General features: G+C 38.3%; 1 protein-coding gene across 6 annotated transcripts in view; it reads right to left on the minus strand.

Moving 5' to 3' along the window:
• Rps6kc1 (ribosomal protein S6 kinase C1) overlaps positions 1 to 20,533 on the minus strand; it is a 139,941-nt gene that overhangs the window by 65,905 nt on the left and 53,503 nt on the right. For all 6 annotated transcript variants that reach the window (XM_048356705.1, XM_048356704.1, XM_048356703.1 and 3 more), the window contains one exon: positions 2,583 to 2,698. In XM_048356705.1, coding sequence (XP_048212662.1) covers positions 2,583 to 2,698 — 116 coding nt within the window. The remainder of the gene's footprint in view (positions 1 to 2,582; positions 2,699 to 20,533) is intronic.

The raw sequence follows: 20,533 nt of genomic DNA on the forward strand, positions 1-20,533 counted from the left end.
ACATAGTAGTAATACCAGTTACATCAGAGGTATAGGTAGGAGGATCATGGTCTGAAGCTGGGCCTGAACAACCATGTGAGACTCTAAAAATTAAATAAAGCATAAAAGGACATTCTCAAGAAGGAAAAGGGAAGGAGAAGGGAGAGGAAGGAGGAGAGGGAAGGTTAGTCCTAATAGGGAAAGCCTGAATGGAGTAATACGCAAAATAAAAAATACAAAGTGCTTAACAGAAAAGAGAAATATCATACCTACTCTCTCCTCTAGTCTCCTTGCCTAAGAACTAAACAAGAAAAAAGCTGAGCAGGACACCAGTGGCTCATGCCTATAATCCTAGCTATCCAGAAGGCTGAGATCTGAGGATAGAAGTTCAAAGCTAGCCCAACCAGAAAAGTCTGTAAGATTCTTATTTCCAATTAACCACCAACAAGCCAGAAGTGGAGCTGTGGCTCAAGTGGTAGAATTCTAGTCTTGAGCAAAAAACTCAGGGACAGCACCCAAGCCCTGAGTTCAAGCCCCAGGACTAGTACCCCTGGAAAAAAAAAAAAAAAAAAAAGGAAGAAACTACAGATTGGATTCAATATATACTATTCTAATATAATTTCATACTATTCTATTTGGCTCTTACCAGCAGTCTCTAACCTTCAGTTAATCAACTATAGATATATTTGTGCCTTCAATTATTCTATAAAGTTTGCAACAGGGACTGTCATGTTTTGTACAGCTCCCAGGTATATATCCTTCAATGCTACACATAAAGTCTTTATAGAAGCTTTATGAACTAATATATAACCTAATCTAAGCAGCTTTCTTATATTAGATTTCTTTAGTTTTATTTTCAAAAGAAATTATGCTTTCAAAGGGGAATTTTGACTTATCTATTTCATGATTCTGTTCTGCGGATCAAAAACTATATAGTAGGTTTTATATACCTATGACTCCAAAAAAGGGCCTTCCAGACATTGTAAGAGAGTTGCATAGGTTGGGAACTAAATGAATAAGCAATAATAGAACATTCAAAGTTAATGGTTAGGGAATTCCTAAGACTCGAGATATTTATATACAATATAAAGTGAATTTAATGTAACAAGTTTCAGTTAGCAGGGCTCATATTATTTAATGCTTTTGTCAGTGAAATTAAGGACAAAAGGAGGATGCCCAATTCATGGAAAATGGGAATTAAGCTCAAAATAATGCTTAAAAAAATATTGTTCAAAAAGACAAATTCCACCAAGCACAATGGCTCACATCTATAATTCCAGCTACTTTGAAAGTACAGATGATGAAGACTGAGGTTCAAGGCCAGCTCAGGAAAAACAGTTACTGGGATTCCATTTCTACAAATAAGCTGGGCATGGTTATCCCAGCTATTGTGTGAAGAATAATTAAGAAGATCTCAGCCCAAGCCAGCTTAGATGAAAAATTGAGAGAACCTACTTAATGAATAACTAAAGCAAAAAGAGGTGGGTGTAGCTTGAGTGAAAATCCTAATAACTACACAATAAGGAAATATTATTACCTTCATTATTTAGACACAGAAACTGATACTAAGAAATGGTGTTATGTATCTCCTGGAATAGCTGTCATCCCAGCAACATGGAAGACTGAGAATGAAGACTAAGAATTTGAAGCCACCCTTGTTTATCTAAAGAGAACCTCTCTCCACCTAACAGTCAGATATAAGCAATCCTATATGCCTCACGGATAGATTAAGAAAATAAATACTTTTTTCCCTTCTCCACAAAAAAAAAAAGACTTAGTTGGATATAAAGGAAGAATGATAGAAAAGTTACTTCCAGAAATTTGCCAAATTCAGATAGATATGATATATAAACCACAATAAACTGCAATGTTTTAAATTTTAAGCATTTGTTTGCCTTATACACAGGCTAAATAGGACTTTCAGATTTATACTTTTATAGCTTCTGGTGACAGACCGAAGAGCCTTGGAGGACTTACATGTAGTCAGTTATAGCATGAATCAATAAAATTATACAGGTGCTATAGAAGAATCATAAGTTCAAATAATGACAGGTGTAGTAGTAATTATCAACATCTTAACCATGGAGAAACTAAAGATACAGTCAGGAATTAATGGAGAATCAGAAAAGGAAAAAGGAAGTCCTGTTTTATTCTAATTTGTTAGTTCACTATAATGTTTTTTTCTTTCTACCAGTAACTTAAGATAATTACAGAAAATTTCCAGAGAAAAAAAATTTCAATATTCTAACTACAAGTAAATCAGAGTACGTGTGTGTGTGTGTGTGTGTGTGTGTGTGTGTGTGTGTGTGTGGAGAGAGAGAGAGAGAGAGAGAGAGAGAGAGAGACCGCTAAAGAAAATAAAAAGCAAGAGCTGGGAACATGGCCTAGTGGCAAGAGTGCTTGCCTTGTAGCCCTGGCTTCAATTCCCCAGAACCACATATATAGAAACGACCAGAAGTGGCGCTGTGGCTCAAGTGGCAGAGTGCTAGCCTTGAGCAAAAAAGCCAGGGACAGTGCTCAGGTCCTGAGTCCAAGCCCCAGGACTGGCAAAAAAGAAAAGCAAAGCAAAGAAAAGAAAAGAAAAAGCAAAACATGAGACCTACCTGAGATCCATCATCAAGCTGAGGCTGTCTATAGAGGCTAGAGATACTCTCTGCCCGCATGAGGTACTCTGCAGTTTTTCTCTTCACTGCCTCTCGTCGCCTAGGGCTTGACTCTCCTAAGTGGAAAAAAAACAAAGTCTGATCTTGTAAAAAGTAAACACGTTTTTAAATTTAATCTGAAAATAAATCGCAAAATAAGTATTGAATACTTGGTTTATTTGGGGAGGAGTCACATATACATTAAATGTAGTACAGGAAGCTCTGAGGATGTAAGAGTGACCTTTGTCCAGATAGTATTCAGTTGCCCAAATCAAAACCAGGACCAAATGTAATAATGTTCAGTAAGAATAACCAAAACAAAAATCAAAAACAACAAAAAGAAACCTAGCTTAATTTAAAGTCAATCTACATTCCTAGCCTACTTTGCCTAAAGAAGTTCAAATGTGGATTTTGGTACATGCAAACCAAAGATTCCTGACAAATACATAACTCAGGAAAACTGCAATGAGGTTAAGATTGCAATTTTGCTAAATAACTTTCCTTTTACAACTTTTGCATTATTATTGCATTTCTTCTCTCCTTCACAATATATAAATATTATTTATGAATAACGTTCTTAGAGGATCTCTATTGCGTTGTGTGTGTGTGTGTGTGTGTGTGTGTGTGTGTGCGCACGCACACATGCACACCAGTCATGATGTTTTAACTCAGGACCTGGGCACTGTCCCTGAGCTTCTTTTGCTCAAAGTTAGTGCTCTTCCACTTTAGCCACAGCTCCACTTCTGGCTTTTTTGCTGATTAACTGGAGATAAGAGTCTCATGGACACTCCTGCCCAAGCTAGCTTTGAACTGTGATCCTCAGCTCTCAGACTCCTGAGTAGCTAGGATTACAGTCCTAAGCCACTGGCGCCTGGCTTCTATTGCTTTTTAATTGAAGAATAATCCATATTTAATGACTTCAGCTCCTCCTTACAATAATTACAATGTAAGTATTATAATAGTATGCTCTACCTCTGCTCTCAAATTTCACTATATTTCTGAACTAAGGTTTTAGGAGACGTTTCTACTCAGTTGACAAATGAAAATAAATTTTAAAAATCTATTCATACTTTGAAGACAAAGCATGTCACATAGATAACCACTATTCACCAGGTCTACACACTCCCAGGCCTATGCTTTATGGCTAACAGTCTTGGACAATTATTCCTATTACTGGCAGCTCTTCACATTTAGGCTACACCTTTCATGCCCTAACCTAAACCCCCACCTAAAATCTTGAGTTCACCTCACACTCCACCTGCAATAGAAACTATGGCACTTTTGCTTTCTAATTCAGTATGTTAAAGCTTCAAATTGGTTCTATTCAAAAACAAATAAATTCACCTTATAAATTATGAGGCAAATGTCAACTCAAACAGCCAATTTATAGAACACCTCGTTATGATTTAAAACGGTTTTAACCATACTTTGTAACCAAATCACTGCATTTTAAACTTTTGACTTTTCTGTCACTTTGTAGGCAGTCTCCATAGTAACAGAGAAACAAGGAACAGGAAAGAAGCAGCTGAAATGGATTCCTGCTAATGATGGTGGGTCTACTTCCATCAAAACTACAACCAAGGGGCTGGAATGTGGCCTAGTGGTAGCATGCATAAAGCCCTGGGTTCGATTCCTCAGTACCACATAAAGAGAAAAAGCCAGAAGTGGCACTGTGGCTTAAGTGGTAGAGTGCTAGCCTTGAGCAAAAAGAAGCCAGGGACTGCACCTCAGGCCCTGAGTCCAAGCACCAAGATTGACAAAAAAACAACAACCAAGTAATGGAAATACTGGGTGACTTTAAATTCAGTCATTCATAGATAGATAGATTGATAGATATGAGTCTTCCTTTATAGTCCCTTAATAGGAGTGCACAGCTACTGCTGCCTACCAGCAACAACCAAAGATAAACTTTCCCTCAAAAATACCTGCTGTTGCACATCTACTAAGGTCCATGAGTACCAGGAAGGAACAATGAACCTACAAATTTCCAGAATAATTTTAGCTGATCAAATCACTGACTAGTGTGGCTTTACAGGTTTTAATTGATTGAAAATGATTAAGCTGGGCCAGGCACCAGTGCCTCATGCCTGTAATCTTAGCTACTCAGGAAGCAGAGATCTAAGGATCATGGTTCAAAGGCAGGAAAGCCTGTGCGACTCTTATTTCCAATTATCCACCCAAAATCCAGAAGTGGAGTTGTGGCTTAAGTGATGGACTATTAGCCTTAGGGAAAGCTCAGGGACAGCAACCAGGCCTTGAGTTCAAACCCTAGGATTGTACAGAAGAAAACGAAATGTTTACACTAGGTGTGGTGACACACATCTGTAATCTCAGGAGTTGAGAAGTAAATCCAGGACAATGAAGACTTAAAAGCCAGCTTGGCATCTTTATGATAACAATTAATTAATTAATTAAAAATAAAAGCCAACTTGGACTACACAGTGAAACCCTGTCTCAAAAACCACAAAAGTATAAATAAGAAAGTTTAATTCATTCTAATGTCCTTGGTTTCTTATACCTGATCCTCATTGTAAAATACACATGTACTTGTGCATATGCATATACATAAATGGAGTTCATAATGATTATTATTTAAGGAAAACTAAGTATCTAGGTAGCTAGGTCATACATCTGTATCTGTAATAACATAGCCAGACATTTAAATGTTCTGCAAAGTGGGTAAACAATTTACATTCCACTAAAGTTAAACCAATACCTTCAAAGAGTCTCTCTACATTTCTGTTAATTATTCAGATAGAGCAATAATTTCCATTGGGCATTGGCATTCAAAGGAGAAAAACTGCTACCATTACTAAATAACTGTGATGGTCAATTTTGGTTGTCAAACTGACTAAACTGATACCTAGAAAATTAGTAAAACATACTTCTGGCTGTGTCAGTGAGGTGCTTCCAGAGATGATTTCTGGGAAACTGAACTGAGTGGAGAAGACCCACCCCAGCACCCTCCAATAAACTGACAGCCAGGTAGAACAAAAGCAGAGAAGATAAGCTTGCTTGTCTGTACAAATTCAATATTCTTTTTTTTTTTTTTTGGCCAGTCCTAAGGCTTGAACTCAGGGCCTGGGCACTGTCCCTGACCTTCTTTTGCTCAAGGCTAGCACTCTACCACTTGAGCCACAGGACCACTTCTGGTTCTTTGTGTTTATGTGGTACTGAGGAATCGAACCAGGGCTTCACGCATGCTAGACAAGCAATCTACCACTAAGCTACATTCCCAGCCCCTCAATTATTCTTGAGTAGGTATTTGTTCTTGATTTTGTTTATTCATTCTGCTTTCCTATCCCAGCATCATTAGATGCTAGATTCTCTACTCTCTCCGGCCATGGATCATCTTGGCCACAGGCCAGCAGTTCGGTAATAAACTTTCTCTCCTGCCTGAATACCGCGTGATGTTCTCCTTTACCGGCTACCTACTTTAAAAACCTAACATATATGGTACTGTGACTCGGATGGGGCTTAAGAGTCAGGACAGGCGGAATTCCCATCTATTTTTCTCCTTTTTCTGGGAGTATCCCCAGTCCTGACGGCCCTTTTTCCGCGAACCGAACTGAACTGCTGCAAGTCGCCACGCGGCACTTTTCACTGACACCATTGCTGACCTTCACATTCACCTCCACCTCCACACCACTTGTCTACCTTGGTGAGTGAAACTGCTGCTGCTCCGGTTCTCTGCCAATTTGTCCGCCGCTAATGCCGCTTCTGCCCGCCCCTGCCTCATGAGACTTCTTCCAGGCTTCATTCAAGGACTGGCATCTACCACCAACGGACCCTGCTGCTCTCCTTCTCCAGGAAAGGCCACATTTCTGCCTTTTACCCCTAATGCCGACGCCCCTTGCCAGCAGGAAGCAGCCAGAGAGAGTCTTCGCCCTTTTTCATAACTATTAAAAGGCTAGAATGTTAGGTCCTCTCCCTGAGGGCCCTATGTAGCTGCCGCCACCTCATTAAGTCTCCACCCAGTTACCTGGGTAACCTGCAGACCTGGAGGCAGTTACCTCCCCTTTCCCTGAGGTCACATCCTAATCCACTTGGCCACACCCCTTGCCCCTGCCCTAGATATAAGGCAGGGCTGGGTGGGGGTCTCTCTCTCTCTCTCCCTTCTCTCGGCCATGGATCATCTTGGCCACAGGCCAGCAGTTCGGTAATATACTTTCTCTCCTGCCTGAAAAAAAAAAAAAAAATTCCAAAGTTGTCACTAAACTTTCTGGAAACATTGGACTAGTTTGTAGTTCTCTGGATACCAGCTTTGACTTTAAGACACTAAGTAAAATGACTCTTATACAATAGAATATGAAGATTCTAACTTATCCAAGAAGTTATCCATACATCTAGTCAACCTTGGACTAAACACTCTGAAACCATAAATGAAAATGAATTTTTCCTCCTTTTAAATCATTTCTCTTGCAAAAAGCTAATCAATACAAAGTCTTTTACTAAGTGGGGGGAGGGGCATGAATGCAAGCACACATGCACATGCACATGCACATGCACATGCACATGCACATGCTAGGGGCTTGAACTCAGGGCCAGGGTGCTCTCCCTGAACTTTTACACAAGGCCAGTGCTCTACCACTTGAGTTGCTTAACTGCAGATAAGGACTTTCCTGCCTGAGTTGGCTTCAAACTGTGATCCTCATTTCTCAGCCTCCTGAATAACTAGGATTACAGACATAAACCTCAGTGCTGGCTCTACGCCAGCTTAAAATGTAAACAAGAGAAACTGATTTGGGCCTTGTGTGGCAGCACACCCCTGGAGTTTCAGCATTGGAAATGCTGGGACAGGGTCTCCCTGTGAAATCCCTGTTCCAAAAAAAACCTGAAATGCAACTTCCTTATTCTACTGCTTGGGTAAGAACAGGAAAAATACAGAGCTGGGGCAAGTAGAGAAAATGGAGAAAAATAGATACAAAAATCTGTGCCTATCAGACAAAAATAGCAGAGTAAAATCAAAGGAGAGAGAGCACCTAGATGACAGAAAAACATGAAGGAAAATTAGAGCTTCAAAGAAATATACATCTTACTATGGAAAAGGAATATAGAAGAACTCAGCCCAAAAGTGACATGGCTAGACTAAAAGAGACTCATCGTTTGTCTGTCATTTGGTTAAAAAAAAAATGCCCTACTGTGTCAATGAGGGAAAGATAGGAAGAGGCAAGAGAAAGCTGATCCTCACATAACTTTGCTACCTGGGAATTTACTTGGAAAACAATGTTCTTTTCTCATTTACCCATAAGAGAGCAAAAGGGTATTTTTACTCAGGGAATAAAAATCTGTTCCAGAACCTAGACTAAAAAGTACTTCTTCCTGTTCTGTTCTTCTATCTTACTCACTAAAAAGAATACTGCGAATATTATTTGTTCAGCAAAAGAAAAACAATGCTGAATAAAGAACTGGGCAACTTAGACTTCTTGAAAGATACAATGTCTGTATCTGTACTTCATGGGAAATTTTAGGATAGACAGGTACATGGAACTTAATATCCACAGAATTCTACTGGTCACTCTGTATACTCTCATCTCTATTTCTCTGCTCCTGAAAGACTTTCTAGGCTGGGCTTATTAGTTCAAGCATGTTTTGCCTTACCACACTAGAACATCCCAATCAATCTGGAGAGGCTGGGATGAGATTTATTTCTTGTTGCTTTTTCTTTTTCTTTGCTTTTTTTCAAAAACAACTTCAGTCACATAAAAGAATACTTCTCTTTGAAATGGCCTTGGTAGCCATAGATTTTTTAAGTGTTGATTTATTATATTTAATGTGTTTTGTTCTTTTCAGGTATAGCCTGCATTTTATGCCTTATGCTAAGTGTTCTGACAACAAAAGGCAACCTTGAGATAAACAATAATTTATGGTTCTACATATCTACCACAATGCCAAAGCCATAGGCTTTCTGTGTAGAACATGAACCAGTCAGTTAGGTAATCTCCTTATATTTGCATTTAGCTAAACCATCTATTAATGGTTTTCTAAACCCAATCATTATATGACCACTAGAAGTTCAAAAAGTCATCAAAGGACAATAAAAGCAAATGCTGTAATAATATTCATGCTCAGATATTACCTCAATTGAACACTTTCAATGATACTAAGCAGTTTTTCTACTATCAGTAGTAATAAATGAAAACTAATCACTAGATCATAGTATTAAATGCCTACAGATTCAACAATTTCTGCTCAGTAACTTACTTTTTCCTTGTTTTGCAATTTTAAAAGATATTATGCAAAAGACTATCATCTACTTCTTGTGGAACAACATTGCCAATGCCACTCTTTGATTTTGTTTGTGAGTTTTAAAAACTCAGTCTCTCTCTCACTCTCTCTCTCTCTGTCTCTCTCTCTCTTTTTTTTTTTTTTTTTTTTTGGTCAGTCCTGGGGCTTGGACTCAGGGCCTGAGCACTGTCCCTGGCTTCTTTTTGCTCAAGGCTAGCACTCTGCCACTTGAGCCACAGCGCCGCTTCTGGCCATTTTCTATATATGTGGTGCTGGGGAATCGAACCCAGGGCCTCATGTATATGAGGCAGGCACTCTTGCCACTAGGCCATATCCCCAGCCCTGTCTCTCTCTCTTTATACACACTATGGACATATATGTATATTATATATAATATACATACACCCATATATGGCTAGCTTTGAAGTTGCCATTTACCTGGCTAAAAGCTAGAGGATTTTCATTTGGTTTCGTTTTGTTCTGTGCTTGTCTTTGTAGTATTAGGGATTGAACCCAGGGTTGTGCACATGCCAAGAAAGCCACATCCTTGGTCCTTTATAATAACCTCTCATCCACAAAGAATAATAGCAGCAGTGTCCTCTGTTTCCCTAATGTTCCAAAGTCAAATGACTTTTAAAGATGAGAACAGCAAAAATTTTTCAAAGCAAATGGGAAATACTGAGGGAAAAGAGAATAATAATTGAAACTACAGGGCAAAAGTATTACTTTGTAAAAAGGACTAAAAATATGATAAGAGAAAATTCCAAAAGGAAACACTAGAGAAGGCTTTGCCTGTCTTGCTGGCCAATATGGAAATCTTCCCAAACCCTAAAGAGGGCTTTGCTCATCTTCTCATTGCTGTGAGTGACAGCTTCAGATAAGTGGTAAATTCGTGAAATGATAACTGTTTTCTTGTTTACATGATACTGAGTTGCATTTTTCCTTTGCAATTGGGTAAAGGTATCAGCAGAATTACTGATTATAAGTGGCTTGTCAAGGGCTGGGAGATAGCTCAGGGGCAAAGAGCTTGCCTAGCAAGTGCAACATCCTGAGTTCGATCCCCAGTAACAACAACAAAAAAAAAAAAAGGAAGAAAGAAAAGACAAAAAAATACAGTTAATAAGTGGCTTATCATTCACATCCGAGAAGTTTCATAGGCTTTTTAAAATGTATCCCTTGCATTAAAAATAAATTGACATAGTGTACATGTACACTAAGATATAAAACAAACACCATTTCATCTTCCTTCAGCCAGCTTTAACATGAAAAGAGGTGTATCTCCACATTAAAACAGTTCAACCAGAGCTGGGGAGATAGCCTAGTGGCAAGAGTGCCTGCCTCGGATACACGAGGCCCTAGGTTCGATTCCCCAGCACCACATATACAGAAAAACGGCCAGAAGCGGCGCTGTGGCTCAAGTGGCGGAGTGCTAGCCTTGAGCGGGAAGAAGCCAGGGACAGTGCTCAGGCCCTGAGTCCAAGGCCCAGGACTGGCCAAAAAAAAAAAAAAAAAAAAAAAACAGTTCAACCAATGGATTACTAACCAATGGATTACTAAATACTCCTACATTATTATATTTGAAGCCAATTACAGGAAAATATAAATTCCTTCCCAGTAATTAATTTTTTGTATTAAACCATCAGAGTTGAGAGAGAGAGAGAGAGAGAGAGAGAGAGAGAGAGAGAGAGAGAGAGAGAGAGAGAGAGAGAGAGAGAGAGAGAGAGAGAGAGAGAGAGAGGGGGCTGGGGATATAGCCTAGTGGCAAGAGTGCCTGCCTCGGATACACGAGGCCCTAGGTTCGATTCCCCAGCACCACATATACAGAAAACGGCCAGAAGCGGCGCTGTGGCTCAAGTGGCAGAGTGCTAGCCTTGAGCGGGAAGAAGCCAGGGACAGTGCTCAGGCCCGGAGTCCAAGGCCCAGGACTGGCCAAAAAAAAAGAGAGAGAGAGAGTTTACCATACCAGCTGGGTACCAGTGGCTCAGTCTTACAATCCTAGCTATTCAGGCAAATGAGGTCTGAGAATCATGGTTCAAAGCTAGCCCAAGCAGTAAAGTTTGTGAGACTTTTAGCTTAAATAAACTACCAGAAAAGGAAGGAAAGGAGGGAGGGAAGGAGGGAGGGAGGGGAGGCAAGCAAGCAAGCTGGACGTGGAGCTGTGGCTCAAGTGGTAGAGCACTAGCCTTGAGCAAAAGCAGCTCAGGAATGATGCCCAGGCCTCAGTTCAAGTCCCAGGATGGGCACAAAAAAAGAAAAATTTCCACACCTTTTACTCCTGCACCACCTCTTTCTTAAGGAGAAATGCCTAATGATCACCTGGTATATTCTAGACACATTATTGTCTCCATGTTGTCATTGAACATCACATGTAGATGATGATACAATTTGTTTTGTGCCAGTCCTGGGGCTTGAACTCAGGTCGTGGGCACTGCCCCTGGCTTCCTTTTGCTCAAGGCTAGCACTCTACTGCTTGAGCCACAGTGCCACTTCCAGATTTTTCTGTATATGTGGTGCTGAGAAATCAAACCCAGGGCTTCATGCATTCTAGGTAAGCACTCTACCACTAAGCTACATTCCCAACCCTGATGCAATAAAATTTAAAGGGAGGGATTAGTTAAATGAAGGGATAAGTGAAATTGCTCTCTACCACTACTACAAGGTCTAACCAACAACGCAGTAATTCATTCTCCACATCATCTGCAGGAGATAGATTCCAACAGACTCAGTGGATGCCCAAAGCTCAGAGAATACCAAATCTTATATACAGGTACCATGGCAATCAATCCAATATGAAAGACAGATGCTAAGGGACTGTCATGTAGGTATACAACATGAATATGCTAAATTAAAGGATGATCATGTCCTAGGTGGGAAGGCACAAGATAGAGCAGAATGGCACCAGATTTAATCACACTACCCAATATGGTACACAACTTAAAACTTATGAATTGTTAATTTCTCAGATTTTCAATTGAGTATTTTCATACCATGGTTGACCATATTTAACTGCAACCTTAGAAAATAAGACCAAGGTAAAGAGGGTTCTATAATGCTTTTATACCTAGGATTGCCTTAATTACCTCCTTGAATAACGTAGTGTCTTTCACTAACAATTGTTACATAAAATGCATATCAGGAGTGTCTGCATAATTATTGTCTTCATCATCTATGCAGCTGGAATGCACATTAAAGAAACATAGTCCAGGGCAGGGAATGTGGCTTAGTGGTGGAGTGCTTGTCTAGCATGCATGAAGCCCTAGGTTCAATTCCTCAATACCACATAAACAAAAAGCCAAAAGTGGTACCGTGACTCTAGTGGTAGAGTGCTAACCATGAGCAAAAGAAGCTCTAGACCCTAAGTTCAAAACCCAAGACTAGAAAAAAAACAAACCCACAGTACAATGAAAACTAGAAATTATCTTTATACTGTTGGGTAGTCACAATTTTGAAAGATGTATTTCTTATTAGCTTATAAAAATAAAACATGTCTACAGTGACACTTTTTTGCCAGTCCTGGAGCTTGAACTGAGGGACTGGGCACTATTTCTGAGCTTCTTTTGCTCAAGGCTAGCATTCTACCACATGAGCCACAGTGCCACTTCCAGCTTTTTCTGTCTATGTGACACTGAAAAAATCAAACCCAGGGCTTCATGCATGCTAGGCACTAAGCCACATCCCCAGCCCCTGATGCTCACGTTTGAGATCACTAATGGCAACACTATAAGCTGCCAAGAAAAAGCAAGTTTACATTTCAATACTTCCTAAGGAAGAACAGGGAAAATGAATTCTGGACAATTTATACATGTCAAGGTTTAATTATAAAAATATAAGAAGCAATAGGTTATATGTTATTATTGTGTAACTTAATTACAAAATAAGTTTTTTTCTCAAAATGCCTAATAATATGTGAGTACTAAAATAACAATAGTTTTCCATTTAGGGTGTTTGGTATGGTTTCTTTTTTAATTTTATTAGGTTTACTTTACTCATAGATACATAACATTTTTCTGATCCAAATCAGCCCTCTCAATTTAATGTTTTTAAACTGCTGCTAAAGATATAAAAATGTGCTGCTAGTGATGCCAGAGATGGTCTAATAAAAACCTTCGGAGATCCTCATCTATCCCTCCGCCTGTGCTACACAGCAGCTGTGCCTCACACAGATTCACATGAATGAAAATATTTAGATGAGAAAACACCCACTTAGTTTATTTTCCATATGACTTTCCTGTAATTATTTTGTAAACTGTTCACACAACAATACATAAAAACATCTGCAAAAACAGGTAATTAATGTGTCAAGCCAAACTAATGCATTTTTTATGGTGTCCATGCTTCGTCAACTGTAATTATAACTCTTTTTTAAGCAAATGATGATGTGTTTGTTGCAATGTGCAAGTGGTTATTTTAGATGCTCTGTTTACTGTTCATACAATATGAATATAAAACTCCACAGCTACTTTACCCTACATCAATGCTTTACCTAGCTTTTTGCTGAAAGAGAAAAGTGCTCCTCTTTTTCGAAGCTATAATTTCCAGTAAACATTTTTGTCATTAAAACATGAAATTCTCAACATAAATGATGACACCAAAATAGCCAACAATTCAAGAAGCATATGTCAGTAAACTATGCAGCTAGATTTTCTTTCTTCAGTTGTAACCCTGTAAGAAATACATGTTACACCAAAATGGTACAATATGCTAAGATTCCTAGAATCAAGAGAAGACTAAACTCCAAACACACATATGTAGGAGATATCACTAACTTACTGCTCTTCGAGTTCAGTTTATTCTATTTGAGTATGAACTACATGAAAAATCACCACTACACTGTTACCACTATTATTATATAATATTGTGCACCAATAATCATTCCAGAGAGACATTTCTGGTGGCCCAGGATATTGATCTCTAACATTCTCTGTGTCTATAGCCAAAATGTAGACTATTAAGGAAGAAGTACAACTCTATACTACTTTTTCTAGCACATCTTTCTTAAAAATAAATGACCATTTTTTTAAATACCAGTAGTGAGAACAGTTATAATACTTGATGCACATATGTGAAAATGGAACCAGGTAATTTGAGGGGGTGGGTGAGATTAAGAGAGATGGAGAAAATAATGGAAGGGGTAACAATGATCAAGATGGATTGCACTCATAAATTGACATGTTGAATTGAAGCCGTTTGTACAACTATATTAAGCTAATAAAAATTATTTTTAAAAATCTGTAGTGGGGGTGGGAATGTGGCCTAGTGGTAGAGTGCTTGTCTAGTATGCATGAAGCCCTGGGTTTGATTCTTCAACAGCACATATACTGAAAAAGCCAGAAATGGTGGCGTGGCTCAAGCAGTAGAGTGCTAGCCTTGAGCAAAAGGAAGCCAGGGGCAGTGCCCAGGACCTGAGTTCGAGCTCCAGGACTGGCAAAAAAAAAAAATCTGTGGTGATTAGTTATAGTACAAAAAACTTAGGTATCAGGTAATAAAGAACTCTCAAGGAAGCCAGGGGCTGGTGGCTCATGTCTGTAATCCTAGCTACTCAGGAAGACGAGATCTAAGGATCGTGGTTCGAAGCCAGCCTGGGCAGGAATCTCTGAGAGACACTAATAAACTACTCAATCTCTAATAAACTACTCAACAAAGCCAGAAGTGGAGCTGTAGAGTGCTCACCTTGAACAAAAAGAAGCTCAGGGATAATGTCCAGGTCCAGACAGAGTTCAAGCCCCAGGACAGGCAAAAAAAAAAAAAAAAAAAAAAAAAACTCTCAGGGAGCAATATTTTCTGTTTCCATACTCACATTTTTAGAAACTGAGAATTAGACATTATGGGTCCAAGTTCACTTAGATAATTTAATATAAATCTTTCTTAATTGACCTACTCCATTCGTAAATAGATTACATTAAAATTAATTTAATGTTGCTTTTCCTGAATACTAACTATTGTCCTACTCCATCTCTTCCCATAAATATTAGAAAGTATTCTAGGAAATCAAATGACAGTTTCTCAGTTTCTAACCCTGGGCTTCAGGTCACATGCTTATTTAGAGGAACCTAAGCATGGTGTCTGATGCAAACAGGAAAGAGCTCTAATTTTAAGGAAAGGAAAGTAGGAAACAAATGACACAAAGATAAGGAATGGGAATAAATCAGGGCTTATTAAAGATAGAAATCAAACTGCAGGTTGGATTAGCAACAGGTTTCAACACTGAACCAACTACTTATATAGCTACAAATATAAGTGTAATAATGCATATAATTAATACCATTTCAAATTACCAAAATCTACATAGTGCCAAATATTACAAATACATATGTTGGTACCTGTACAGAATACTGATATAACAAATAGGAGGCATTTTACATATATTTGATATTTGAAAGTTATCTTATTGACTATGAACTGTTGACTATAAAATATTTAGGACTCTATTATCTCCTCCATGAAGCCCTTCCTATGAGTTTTCTTTTTCTCCTGGGATAGGACCCATTTTTATGTAATACATAATCATCTCTTCCTTAATTTTTTTTTTTTTCAGTCATGGGGCTTGAACTCAGCCTGGGCACTGTCCCTGAGCTTTTTCACTCAAGGCTAATGTTCTACCACTTTGAGCCACAGCTCCACTTTCATTTTCTGGAAGTTAATTGGAGATAAGAATCTCACGGACTTTCCTGCCTGGGCTGGTTCAAACCACAATCCTCAAATCTTAGCCTCCTGAATAGCCAGGGTTACAGGCATGAGCTGCTGGTGTCAGGCTTCCTTTAAAAATGTTTACAGAAAATTTCCTGTGTACTAGGCACTATGCTAGCAGATCAGTAATGAACAAGCAAATGCTGTCCTTTGAAAAAATTACAGATAAATGAGATATATTCATTCAATAAGTGATGGCAAGAGAAATAAATAATCTCATTGTAAATATGGTAAGAACTTGAGGAAAAAACAGGAACAAAGAAGGCCAGGAAATCTATTCTGGTCTGAACAGAAGTAAGGAAAGGCTTCCTTGAAGAAATGCCAAATGTAAGCAAGGTGCTCTATCCACTGAAGTGCTTATGGCACTCCAAGCACTGCTCCAGTTAAGTTCTATCCTGGGACCATGAGGGAAAAGAAGGTCACTATGGCTAACAAAGAACAAATGAAGGAAGTAACTCAAGATGATGAGGAAAGCAGAAGCCAAACCATGCACAGCTTTACAGGCCATAGGAGCTGCATTTCATCCTAAAAACAATGTGTTTTCTTCTTCATTTTCCCTCCTCCTTACATGTGACATCTTCACTCATGCTGAAGCATATTTATACTAACACAAAATAGACAGAGCACTTCACAAGCCAGTTGGTTTCTGCTCACCACCAAGAGATTCTCAGGAAAGCATTCCTGGCTGCTGTGATCTTCTGTCTTGGTTCAGACCTGTTCTACAAGAATGCTCCCTCCCAATACTTTCCAGCTAATTCTTAGCAACATAGGAGTCTCAAGTGCAGCTGCACCCTTTACTTTAACATTGGGTCACCCCATGCTGGGTGCAAACAGACAGCTTATAGTCCTAGTCCCAGGCCATCTCATGCCTCCATCGGGGAAAAGGCAAGGAGGAGGAGCAGGTTCCAAATGGGTAGACCAGTACTGTGCTGATTATGTTATACAATTAAGTCTACTTTTAGTACAATTTTAATTATTAGAACTAAGATTATATCAAGTTTTTTTCATACCTCTAGCTCAAGCATTTTCCTTTAACATCTTGACTTTATGGGGCGTAAATAAGCAATGAGTAATGAACTAATATAGATCCATTGCTATTAACTATAACTGATAGTTTAAATTAAGCTTCACTCTTTGTGTTGCACAGCTGTACAGTTTTGACAAATACACAAAGACATATCCACCATTAAAGTTTTACATAAAATAATTTCACTGTCTTACACATCCTGGTGCTTCATGACTATTCCTCCTTTCCCTCTTACCCCTGCGACCCCTTGTTCCATTATGTTAAATGAAGAAAGGCAGATCTATATTCTCTAGTCTTGGACTAGCACAGAACAACTTTGCCTCTTGACTGCTATTGCATCAGGAAAGCTACAGGTCTCCTTCTGTCTACACCTATCCAAGTTTTTAACAGAAGGAAATGACATACTAGATTCCATTTTTAACATCATTTCAGCTGTTGGACAAGAAAGAATGGGTTAGAATCAAGTAAGAATGTAAGTTATAGGGCTGGTGATATGGCCTAGTGGCAAAGAGTGCTTGCCTCATATACATGAAGCCCTGGGTTCAATTCTCCAGCACCACAGATACAGAAAACGACCAGAAGTGGTGCTGTGGCTCAATTGACAGAGTGCTAGCCTTGAGCAAAAAGAAGCCAGGGACAGTGCTCAGGTCCTGAGTCCAAGCTCCAGGACTGGCAATAGATAGATAGATAGATAGATAGATAGATAGATAGATAGATAGATAGATAGATAGATAGATAGATAGATAGATAGATAGATAAAATAAATAATAAACTTAAAGGTATTAAAAAAAAAGAATGTAAGTTATAAAAGAGAAGGCATTGGGGATGGGGATATGGCTTAGTGGTAGAGTACTTGTCTAGCATGCATGAAGCTTCTGGACGCTCAAGTGGTAGAGCACTGGCCTTAAGCAAAAGAAGCTCAGGGACAGTGCCCAGGCCCTGAGTTCAAGCCCCAGAACTGGCAAAGAGGGAGGGAAGGAGAGAAAGAGAGAGAGAGAGAGAGAGAGACCGCGCATAAGATGGGACTTCTAGAATTTCGTAGTGGGAAATTAGGCAAAACATCTCCTTAGAGTAGTAATAGCAGATGTGAGGACCAACAACATTCCTGCTGCTGAATGAAAAGACAGAGATTCCTCCAGGGCTCACAGTGTTAAGCATATCCTCTGAACAACCCCTGACCACGAAACAAAAAGACAATGACTACTACCCCCAAGGAATGAGGAAGAGGAAGAATCTAAAGTTGCTATATTATCTAAAATTTTGAATTTTTAACAATAACAAGAAAATGAGACATGGAAAACATGGAAAGAAACAGTAAAAATGTGGTCCATACACAAAAACAAACAAAAAGATCAGTCAACAAAAGCTATTTCTGAGTGGGCCCAGGTGTACATTTTAGCAGACAAAGAGTGAAAACAACTTACAAATGTGTTTAAAAACTAAAAGAAACCATGTTGAAGGAACTTTTTTAAGTACAAAGACAACGAATCGCCAAATACAAATTAACAATAAGGAAACATTATTCAAACAACAACAAATAGATTGGACTGTCAGAACAAAGAATGGCTAAGTATGAAGATAGGTAAATAGGCATTATCAAGTAGAAATAAAAGTAAACAACAAAAAAAGAGCAGGACACAAAAACGCCAATGGAAGCTCAAACACCTGTGAAAACCATCAAGTACAATAAATAATATACATACAACTCAGTCCAAGAAATAGAAGAGAATAAAAAATATAGGCAGAAAAAAATCTGACAAATGAAGAAAGGCAAACTGATAAGTGAAAACATCCCAAATTGATGAATATTGACATCTACACATCAGAAAGTTAACAGAATGTTAACAAATATTAAGGATACAACAAATGCCAAGAAAGATGATACATGCCTATACCTGGAAAGTACATTTAAACAGTAACTATAAAACTACATTATCAAGCTTATGTAAAGATGTGTCCCACATGGTAAAAAGAACAACAAAAACAAACTGGAAATAGAAGGGATACACTGAAGCAGTTTGTACATAATACTAGAATTAGGATAATCTTACTGTATAGCAGCATATTTTAAACCAAAAAGCTTATTGCTGTAATTTGCAGAGAAACTGGTAAAAAGGAAAAAGAAAACTTACATAGACCTAAAAATCAGAGAGTAAATTGTATATGAGGAAATATCTATCACTAAACAAGGGGGAGGGAAATACATATATAAAACAAAAGGCAAGAAAAACAAAGATAATAAGATATCAGGCATAACTACAATCATTAATAAATGTTAAATGTATATGGATTATTTTAGTGGGAATATAAGCAAAATTTACTAAGTGACTATAAGCTTTCTAATGGAGTTTATGAAACAGAATTCCTAAAAGGAATTTCATTTCATTCATCACAGGAGACCCAACATGCAGAACATAGTCTAGGCTATCAGGAAAATTTTATGAATTTTCTGAATTGAGCAGTTTTAGTTGCCACCTAAAAAGCTCTACAATCTTCATAGTAAGACCCATAACTGGGAAGCCTCCAAACTTCTTGAGAGAATAAACATTTCTTACAGTATTACTTATACATTTACATTTTATTTCCTTGTCCATGTAAATATTAAATCATTTATTAATTTTCTTAAATACTACAAAAGTTATTGAGGACTTGTTTTGACAACAATATCAACATTTATTTTATAGTTGCTATAAAAATTCCCATATTATCTATATGTATAAAATAGTAAAATAGAAATGTATACCATGTTGGTTAAAAAACATTACTTTTAAACTAAGAAAATAGAACCCTAAGAATAATTATAATGTTTGTGGATTAAATATATAAACTGAAAACAGATTTCTAAAAGTAGATCTAAAAAGACACAAAATCCATTGTGTATATGTACCACATTTTCCTGATCCATTCTTCTACTGAGGGGCATCTGGGTTGGTTCCAGATTCTAGCTATGACAAATTGTGCTGCGATGAACATTGTTGTGCTGGTGGCTTTAGTGTGATTATGTTTGTGGTCTTTTGGATAGATACCCAAAAGTGGGGCTGCTGGGCCATAGGGGAGTTTTATATTTAGCCTTCTGAGGAATCTCCATACTGCTTTCCAGAGTGGCTGAACCAGTTTACATTCCTACCAAAAATGAAGTAGGGTTCCCTTTTGGCCACAGCTAGAATCTGGAACCAACCCAGATGCCCCTCAGTAGAAGAATGGATCAGGAAAATATGGTACATATACACAATGGAATTTTATGCCTCTATCAGAAAGAATGACATTGCCCCATTCGTAAGGAAATGGAAGGACGTGGAAAAAGTTATACTAAGTGAAGTGAGCCAGACCCAAAGAAACATGGACTCTATGGTCTCCCTTATTGGGAATAATTAGCACAGGTTTAGGCAAGTCACAGCAGAGGATCACAGGAGCCCAATAGCTATACCCTTACGAACACATAAGATAATGCTAAGTGAAATGAACTCCATGTTATGGAAATGATTGTTACATCACAGTTGTAACTACTTTCAATGTGCCATATGATGATGATCTTCTTGTATCACCTTCCTGTGGTTGTACCTACACTTTCTCTGTATCTTATCTGAGTATATTGGAAACCGGGTATACTGGTATTAGAACTAGGAAATTGGAAGCGAATACCAAAATTGAGAGACACAGGGTAAAAAAAAAGACAAACAACTAAAAAAGCAATACTTGCAAAACTGTTTGGTGTAAATGAACTGAACAACTCGTGGGGGGGGGGAGGGAAAGGGAGAGGGAAAAAGGGGAATGAGGGACGAGGTAACAAACAGTACAAGAAATGTATCCAATGCCTAATGTACGAAACTGTAACCTCTCTGTAATTCAGTTTGATAATAAAAAAATAATAAATAAATAAATAAAAGACACAAAATCCAAGTATCTTGTCTATAGACGGTATGCCTATATATAAAAAGCACAGGCTGAAAGTAATAGGACAGAAAAATAT

This window comes from Perognathus longimembris, chromosome 11, assembly GCF_023159225.1.
Source record: "Perognathus longimembris pacificus isolate PPM17 chromosome 11, ASM2315922v1, whole genome shotgun sequence".
NCBI classification, from domain to species: domain Eukaryota; kingdom Metazoa; phylum Chordata; class Mammalia; order Rodentia; family Heteromyidae; genus Perognathus; species Perognathus longimembris.